Source organism: Sander lucioperca, chromosome 8, assembly GCF_008315115.2.
Source record: "Sander lucioperca isolate FBNREF2018 chromosome 8, SLUC_FBN_1.2, whole genome shotgun sequence".
Classification (NCBI taxonomy): Eukaryota; Metazoa; Chordata; class Actinopteri; order Perciformes; family Percidae; genus Sander; species Sander lucioperca.
Window position 1 is genome coordinate 39,204,809 of NC_050180.1, and position 9,755 is coordinate 39,214,563.

The 9,755-nt window shown below is 41.2% G+C and overlaps 1 protein-coding gene across 5 annotated transcripts in view; it reads right to left on the minus strand.

Moving 5' to 3' along the window:
- Window positions 1-9,334, minus strand: part of pla1a (phospholipase A1 member A) — a 13,034-nt gene extending 3,700 nt beyond the window's left edge. For 2 of the 5 annotated variants that reach the window (XM_031312783.2, XM_031312866.2), the window contains exons 1-7: window positions 8,941-9,333; window positions 8,016-8,241; window positions 6,583-6,760; window positions 6,369-6,477; window positions 3,892-3,993; window positions 3,330-3,422; window positions 564-728 (exon numbers count right to left, since the gene is read on the minus strand). In XM_031312783.2, the coding sequence (XP_031168643.1) occupies window positions 564-728; window positions 3,330-3,422; window positions 3,892-3,993; window positions 6,369-6,477; window positions 6,583-6,760; window positions 8,016-8,241; window positions 8,941-9,007 (940 nt within the window). In that variant the 5' untranslated portion in view covers window positions 9,008-9,333. Of the gene's footprint in view, window positions 1-563; window positions 747-3,329; window positions 3,423-3,891; window positions 3,994-6,368; window positions 6,478-6,582; window positions 6,761-8,015; window positions 8,242-8,940 lie in introns of all 5 variants that reach the window. The other 3 variants (XM_031312547.2, XM_031312710.2, XM_031312627.2) reach the window with 2 other exon arrangements.
- Window positions 9,335-9,755: the final 421 nt, after the last annotated feature.

The window sequence follows — 9,755 nt, forward strand, 5'->3', positions numbered from 1 at the left end:
CTACCTTGAATTTCTACTTACAGCACTTCAGTAAATATACTGGCTATTAGAAACAATTGTCCCAGTTGTACAGGAGGCCTTTACTTTTCCAATATCACATTTATATATGTATGTGTAATGATTTTATTGTAAAAAGATAGATGACATGAACAACTTAGTCACAAGCATCATGTTTGAGGAGTGCACTTCAGATAATACTAAATATTGATAATAATGCAGAAAATAATGTTCCAGTAGAACTACATGAAGCAGGTAATTTAAAAAACATCTGGCTCCTCTGGCACCACCTACAGCCTGTAGTGTGATTTGCAAGAATCCACAGCTCCCTGTTCAGATGCACCAATCAGGGCCAGGGGGTGTGTCTAACTGCATGTCAGTCACTGCTTATGCACACGCATTCATTCTCCCTTGTGGGGGAGGGGCTTAGGAGACCGTTTTGGGCTTTAGCAGAAAGGGGGACTGAGAAGTTGTCGATGTTCAAATTTTTTGGCTAAATCCTGGATCTTCGCAATCCTACCTACAGCACCTTTAATTTAAGTACTGTAGTACTTGTGTTTTCTTACCTATAGTTGGACATGTCCCCTTAAAGACGTCACAGTTCATGCAGCGTCCCTCCAGGAAGTCCTCATAGCTGAAGCACGGGATCCCCATTAACGAGCACGAGCCGTTCAGCGCGCTCATGTAGACATGCAGCGCCCTCATGTGGTCACATATCACATAGCCATACACTGGGAAGTAGACAAGAACTGACAACACACAGAAACACTAAGGGGTGCCAGTTGTCTGTATAAAATTATAGTTATTTAAAAGTGTCCGCATGTAGAACTGGGTTAAATCTATTCACGTATAATTTGATTTTGTATTCATACCTTCCAGGAAAAAGAAAGCAACCTGAGCTATACTTTAGAGGACACAGCAGCCAAGTTTAGAAACAACAAACACAGCTGTGCTGTCTTGCTGTTCATCTCCACCTTTCAGGTTTTAGTGAGTACTAGAAGAAGGAAGTACTCAGATCTTGTGGTTAAGTAAAAGTAGCACTAGCCTACTAGCTACAGTGTAGAAATACTTGGGTACAAGTATACAAGTCCTGCATTCAAAATGCTACTTAATTAAAAGCACAAAAGTATTAGCATCAACATGTACTTAAAGGGCAAATCCAGCGCAAAATGAACCTAGGGGTTAATAACATGTGTACCGAGTCGACCGTTCTCTGGTACATGTTTCCATGCTAATCGAATGCGTCTCTAGTTTGAAACAAGCTACCGCAAACCGCTGATTAGGGTAAATCTCTATTTCTATACCACTAACAAGGCTCAAAATAGCACCACACTTCAACGATAGCATAATGAAGGTCCCTACATGTAAACCGAAGCATTGAGAACTTTGTAAGTGTACAGACAATTTATTAAAGCTCCCATATTATGCTCATTTTCAGGTTCATAATTGTATTTTAAGGTTGTACCAGAATAGGTTTACATGGTTTAATTATAAAAAAACACCATATTTTTGTTGTACTGCACAGCTCTATCTCACTGCTGCAGCTCCTCTTTTCACCCTGTGTTCAGGTCTCTGTTTTAGCTACAGAGTAAGACATCTTTTCTTCTGTACTATCTTTGTTTGCACTCGCACATGCGCAGTAGCTCAGATCATAGATCATGTCAGCTAGCTCCATAGACAGTAAAAGAAAGGCTGTTTCTCCAACTTCGGTCAGTTACAAGGCAGGATTAGCCGAGAGACTTCTTCTAAACGAGGGTGCACATCTAAGTAGTTCTTTTGTAGATTATGGTGAACTTGTGTGTATTGTAGCAGTGCTTTGCCATTGAGAACAAGGTAGCATGCTAGTACTAGCATGCTAACGGTTGCGGTTAACCAGCTCGTTTTGGCTAGTGACATAGCAGTGAAGATTTTGAACAGCTCACCCAGAGACTGAAGGCAGGACACATTCAGAAACCAGTATCTCACTCAAAACAGCATGGATGTTTTTTTTTCAAAGTTTGTATGCATGTGGAAGCACCAGAGACAATGAAAATAACACTCCAAATCCCAGAAAAAGTGTTTTTTTTTTTCATAATATTGGCACTTTAAAAAGATAGATTATAAAGACAGTGGCGTTCATGTTTACACACTCAATGTTTCGGTTTACATGTAGGGACGCTCATTATGCTACCGTTGAAGTGTGGTGCTATTTTGAGCCTTGTTAGTGGTATAAAATAGCGATTTACCCTCTGCCCCAAAAGCTAGCATTAGAAGCTAATCAGCGGTTTGCGCTAGTTTGTTTCAAGCTAGAGACACATTCGATTAGCATGAAAACATACCAAAAAATGGTCGACTTGACACACATATGTTATTAACCCCTAGGTTAATTTTGCGCCGGATTTGTCCTTTAAGGCAAAAGTAAAAGTAACTCATGCAGAACGGCCTATTTCAGAATCATATTTAAATGATAGTACTGGGTTATAATTAGGCCTATTGATGCATGAATGTGTTAATCACAGTTGGGCTAATTCCAGAATCTGCAGCTTTGGCGCTACCCTCTGTTTTTCCCCCAACTCTCTTGTCCTGTGTATTGTCTCCCCTGTCTGTGGTGGTGAGAGACTGCGCATGGCCAGTCAGGTTCCACTCGCCTGCCTGTTCAACCAACCACCTGCAAGTCTTCAGCTCCTCCTACTGTCTCACTCTCCACTCCTCGCCAGTTTGTTGTTGAAACCTCAGTGATTTCCACTAGCACTTTTTGTCTCCTGCCTGTTAAAATTCGCTCTTTGCCTTGTACCTGCTTGGCTGACCTTTTGGTTTTTTGTTCCCTCTAGCCCTGCCGCGCTCACCTATTTGTCTGACACGCTCAGCCTTGTTTTTGTTTTCCACTATCCTCACTCTGATCCCCACTCCACTACCCCTGGACACCGGCTCCCTGCTACACAACACCCTGCTCACCAGCTATTCACCTTTTTGCACATTTACCTTGTACCTGTAAATAAATTGTGAAACATCTCCTAGTGAGTGTCTGCATTGTGGGTTCTGTTCTGTTTTTAAGCATACCCTTAACCCAGGATCAATAAAATTTTATCTTAACTTATAATACATAATGAATTTATTGATTATATGTATTTTATGAATTATTCTGAACACACAAAGTAACTAAGGTTATACAATAAATGTAGTGCAGTAAGAAGTGCAATATTTGCCTCTGAGGTGTAGAGAGGAGAATTATAAAGTAGCAGAAAAATGGAAATACTCAAGTAAAGAACAAGTATCTCAAAATTGTGCTCAAGTACTCGAGTAAAAGTACTAAGTTACTCTACACCACAGGTTGTAGAGGGTGCTGAACTTACTTGAAGCAAACCTAGAGCGAGCACATCCAGTCTGGTCTTTTCCTCCGTTCAGAAAGAAGTCCACATGACCGACAGGGATGGAAATCCCAAAATCTGATGCAGAAGAAAACCTCATTAAAGCTATTGCCATTTTATTGCTGCAGTGGTGCTTTTTTACTCTTTACTGTAAACACAAAAACCCTGGGATGATAGGAAAAACATAATTTGGACAGTAAACGTCTACAGACTTAGATAGCTTTGTTTTTAGTGCTGGTCATTATGCAGACATTACATGTCTCCGCTCCGATCACATTACCCCATGAAAACACGACAATTGAACATTGGATTTTCCCTTAATTTTTCAAACATGACGGCCTGTGATGACAAAATACTTACTTATGCCTCAGTGTGATGTTAGAGTTCCAGTGTTTTTAGTACTTTTACCTACTGTTGACCTATTGTAAACAGAGGAAAATACACTTTCCAAAGCTTCCATTGTAAACACAACTAGTATTTTGATGGAAATGGAAAGAAATCAGCATTGTTTTAAGGCTTTATGGTATTTAAATTAAAGTTGTCTCACAGTCAGCGTCTGTGTGGATGGCGTCAACAAACTGAGCGTCAGACGGGTCCAGCCGGTCAAAGGTGTCGGCTCCTTTAAACATGGGTCCAGCAGGGTCAAGAGCTGGGCGACAAGGAAAACTCAGTTTGAAAAGTGAATCAACTTCTTTGGCAATTATTTCCCATCAGTACTCCGATAATGAAAGTTTACTCTGTATTACCCCACTGAAAATGTAATGGCCTTTAAGTAGACAGTGGTTTATTGTAGTTCAAGTAAAAGCCCCCCCCCCCCCCCCATAACAAGAGAACTTTAGTAGCATTTTTAATTTAAGGAGCCCGGTTTTATGTCGTAGGTTGTAGTCCAAATAAAGTCTTTGTGGCTGATGTTGTCAGTTGTTGACATGCAAAGGTTTTACAGGACTGAACATTACTTTGTGAGAATAAAAGCTGCTGATTTTAGAAAACAGAGATGCATGACAGCAGCAAGACAACTATTAAAACAAAAGAAAATGGAGATACAGTGAGTAAGTAAGAGACTGTTCGTTATTTATTTCAGGGGCCACCGGAGGAGTTTTGGGATCTTTTATCAAAATAGACCTGACCCTCCCCTCACCAGCAATACATTTTCAATGTATTAGTATTATATGGAAAAAAAGGATGACCCTCCCCAACAACTTATTGATGCATTCTGTACTGTTTGCGCTTGGCAAAGACATACAGATGGACATTGTTTTTTTATAGCCATGACTTGCATGATTAAACCTCTGCATTCTCATCTTACCCATCCCACTCCTCTGTTATGGTGTGGTGGCCATTTCAGTAGATTTACTCACTAACATAGTTGTGGAAACACAATAAGCATGCAAACTAAATGCGCACTTCCTGCATTACTGCATTACTTCAGATACTAAGTTACTCCTCTAGTAAACTAGTATTCACATGAAATAAAACAATAAAACATTGAGACCATTCAACAAAGGACACTGGGGAAATAACAAATTCAACACTAGTTGCTATGGACTCGTCACTAGGCTTCCTCAGTCATTGTATATTTTAGCGTAGGTAAGCTTGCCGAAGCTGAACATTATCCAAAACTCCATTTCTCGGACATGCGTCAGTTTGGGGGCTTGCATGCTACCACTCCTTCCTTCTCAAATGCCTTGAAAAGGCGGTAGTTTGCACAATTTCACAAATAATCACCGGGATATTTGAATCAGGTATGGCTACAGCCTCCTGTCTCATGCCCTCCTGGCTGGTGTAGTCCACGAGCTTCGACTTTTCAAAATAAAAGCTTGCGTCTGGTATGTTTTCGTACAGTGTTTTGGATGTTTTTGAACTAAACAGTACGGCAATCATGCTAATGAATAAAATTATTTTGATGTCTTAGTTACAACACGATGGAGCTAGCAAAACAGTTTTGTGCGAGCAGGATTTATTCAGTTTGGGAAATCCCACGGTCTCTAAAGCTACAGCTCAAATTGTCTGGCTGACTAAACAAGGAGGGACCCATCTGCTAGCGATAGGGGCCGAGACGGAGAGAGCTATATGGAGCTACATAGATAAATATGCACCAAACAAGCCACTTTGAAATTTTGCTCTTCTCATGAATACAAAAGTTGGGTGACCCTCCCCCCTAGACTGAAAAGAATTGGATGACCCTCCCATCAACAAAGAATAAAAAGACATGACCCTTCCCTATTTTCCACCGGTGGTCATGTCTGAGTCCAGGACTTGAGTACCTCAACACTGCTTAGAAGCTCCTGAACTTTCTGGTATTAAAAAAAAAGAGCTTCGCTGACCTCTACTAGCAGCCAAAATGAATCTTTTTTTAAAGCTGGTGATGGCTTGGTCATATTGATTTTGCACAATATTTGTTATAACCGTTTATTTATTAATGACCAGATTCCCGTCAGCAGATGTGTCATCTTAACCTGCGCTTACATTAAAATTTGCACCAGCCTCTCCACTCAGACAAAAAGACCTGATATAAACCAGTGAACAGTGGCGTATTGTGTTGGCTGGTGTTTTTTGGGGACAAGCGTCTCCACACAGCTTCAGAGAGGCTCTTATCAAAGTGCTGTTGTCTTTTGAAGAGCCCGGCTGGTCTTCCAGGGTCACACTGAAACACATTCACAGCCGAGAGGCTCTTCACTGTCTGGCCTGTTGTTCTGCAGCAGAATAACAGCAGCTGGCACCTTTTTTTTTACCATTTCAACAGTATTGTAGAAGTTCTCCCTCAAGGTTTTGTTTTTTAATCTTGTAAGGGAGGATGATTCTTCAAATTGAAGTGGAACACAGGTGTGGCAGGACTTTAAAACTTTGAATTATGGCATCTAAATGTTTTCTTCTTCTTCACGACTCACAAGAAGAAAAATGCAGAAGAAAAATCTACAATCAGATAATAGTGCAGTGTTTCCAACTGCTTAGAGAAGAAGAAGGCTTTTATGTTCCTTATGCACCGATATGTCTGTGGACATGATGGAGGTGGTTTGGACTCACCTGTGATTCGTCCTATCTTCCCCTCGAAAAGAGTCCCCACGAAACCAGCGACATGCGCCCCAAGACTGACCCCGATGAAGTGGAAGGACTCGAGCTTGCTTCCGTGTTTCTGTTGGACAAGACAGTTGCAGCACTCGTTTTTTATTTTCACCTGCAGCTGTTTCTGTGGGAGCTATGAGTTTATTAAATCACCCCCTAATGTGTTGGCTCTCACCTGCAGCTGGTTGATGAGGACAGAGATCTGCAAAGCCACCTCCTTGTAATTCTCCACTGCCAGGTTGTAGGCGAAGGAGGCGCCGTAGACCCAGTCCACCACCAGCACGTTGACATTCTGAGCTCTGAGCACGGCCTGGGCCAGCTGCTTCACCCAGGACGGCTTACTGCCCAGGATCCTGGGGGGGGTAGGAAAGGCCAGACGGTGGCGTTGACGTGTACACCATAAACCAAAGATCAACTATGTCATACTATGCTATAGTAGTGTGTCTCTGTGTGTGCTTCTGTGCTTTGTGCTTCTGTGTTGATTTAATGTGTGTCTATGCACTTTTACCCATCTATTGTATATGCTACTTGTGTTATGTTTTTCTCATGCCATCAACCTGCCAGCTGTCATGATGTGGAATAGTGGTTGTGTCATTTTACTTGTCTATGCCTACGTGTTCTTGTTTTATGTTTGTGTGTTGTAGCCTATCTATTGTTTTAAGCCATCAACCAGCTAGGGACTGCAGATGAAAATTAGCCTGCATGGCTAAATCTGGCTCATTTACATGTTGGATTCTGTGCTCATGTTGATTAATGTGCGTTGTCCCTTTTAAATAAAAAATTAACAAAAATAATAATAAAAAAAAAATCTGTTTAGGGGAAATAACCAAAAGGGTTGTAACCAAGGGGGTAAGCTTCTCCTCGGACCGCAAACCTCCTATGGCGCCATTTTGATGCTACCAAGCCATCACCTCCCGTTAGCATTCCATTGACTGCCATTCATTTTGGCGCCACTTTGACAGCGAATAACTTTACATCTGAAGCGTTTAAAGACTCTATTTGTTCATTGTTTATTTCTAAAGAAACACAACAATGTATAAAAGGCTCCATTACCTTGTATCTCACGTTATGGCTCCATAGCAGACGTTTTTGTAAAAATAGGCGTGTCATAACCACGAGACTTACTGTCGCATAGTAGAGGAGTTACCGTATAGTACAGGAGAAGCTCGCAGGCAGTTTCCACTTACATTAGCTGTTTAAGTTTAATTACTAATGTTAACTAGCATTTTAGTTAGCAATAATTAGCCTGTGCCTATGTTATCTCCTTACATATACCTACGCTCTCCGTCTCTGCAATATTCGGAATGATTGAGATTTCTCTTGGCACAGCTACCAGAAGACTTCCAATTTTCAGACAGGTTGCTCACGGCACATTTACGTCGTCTCTCTCAGTTGGAGGCTGCGCAGTAACGCTCGGCGCTCACCGGAAAAGTGCTTCTAATGGCCTTCACTGGTCTCCGTCCAGAGCAACGGGATCTGTTGGTCCATTCTTATATACTGTCTATGGTTGTAACTTGTAACACAAAGTTTGAATGTTCATGTAGAAACCGATCGCTCAGTCAGAGGCTCATTAAGAAAAAAAAGGGTCTTTAAGGATCCTGTCCTCACCTGTAACCGTGGATGATGACCTTTGTCGGGTGGGAGATGTTGAAGTAGGACGGCTGCTTCTGTGTTTCGGTGAGAGACTCCTGGTTGAACATTTGGGCACAGTCCATGTTCCTCCTTGTGAGCAGCAGGTACTGCACCTGGAGCTTGACTTTCTGCTGCCGGTACTCCAGCCAGGTGGTGTTGTTGAGGTCCGCGCACTCTTCATCGCTCTGAATTTCCTCCACACCTGAGAAGAACAATGTAATATTGTCGTATTGACTGGGCTTGAATGTTGAATGGGTGTTGGTCCCATGCATCACACAGCAGCAAACATGTTGAATTCAGACAATAACACACCTTGCGGATTATTATAGATTCTTTTTGTTGTGTCGTCATCTGGTGTCAAATACACAACAGGTCATGTTTTATCAGAATCAGAATAGGATTTTATTTCTTGCATGTGAAAACCTTATTGGTAATAATCCCCATTCTGATAGAACATGACATGTGTATTTAACACCAGATGACGACACAACAAAATGTTCATTTTGAAATATCTTCCTTCTGTCTCTAATGATATACAACACCATATTAAAATATACATGTCAACAGAAATATAACTGCAACTGACACAGGATAGTCAAATTATGTTTTTTTGTGAGGAAACAAGTGATTTTCAAGTAATTTGTGACACAGATTTTTATTTTTTACAAATACTCTGTATCATTGTTTGACCATAAATATATAAAATCTTATTTTAGATTAGAAGGTTGTGATTTTGTGTATTTATGTGGTGCAATGTAAAAAATGCACTTAATGCGCTTAATGTCCAGCTGAAACTACAAAATTCATCCCATTGTGCAGTTAAAAATCATGACACATTTTCCACATTATTATTATTATTATTATAAGAAAGACAATCTCTATCATGAGCTTCTTCACTTACCCACCACCAGGACTGTAATGCAGACTGTGAAGACGCAGAGGAGGATCGGTTTGAGTTCACGAGGCATTTCTGTTGAAAGACAGAGGTGAATGGGGAGAGTAGTTGCCTGGGAGCTTTAGGTAGTGCTTAACGATGATCAGCTGCTCTGTTTAGCTCCCAGATTGCTGAATAGAGATCAGCTTTCGGCTCGAGAAAATCCCGGCTCTGTGCAGTGTTGTAACTCTGGAACAACTACTCATGAGCAGTCTTGTAAAGCTCCACTTTTAACAGGAAAGTCCTTTTCCGTCGTCACAATTGTCAGTGGGTGTTTTATTTTTTATTTTTATTTTCCCAGACTGGGTTTGTACTGGGCCGACAAGTGGTTGCAGCTCTTTGCCAGGCGGTGAAGCCATGACCTCATTGGTGTTCAATGGCTGTTTGTTTGAAATGCTGGACTCTGGCCTGGCTGCACTGGTTTGTGTGTGTGTGTGTGTGTGTGTGTTTGTGTGTGTGTGTGTGTGTGTGTGTGTGTGTGTGTGTGTCACACAGAAAATAAGGAGGCGGTCACCCTGTTGGGTCTGAGGGAAATCAATAATTAACTGATTGATTGTTTCACTTTCAATGCTCTTTTAAGTTGATCAATGCTCTTTGTAAACATGCTGAAAACTATTCAGGGGAATTCCAGTGCCTTAACCAGTTCACTGTTTTCTTACTGAATTATTGTGGATATTTAGATGGTTATAATTTCATAGTAGGGTTGACTGGATCTTGCCTTTAGTTTTAAGGTAGTTATTACACGCATTACATGCTATTTGCTTTAGTGCTGGAGAGCTGCG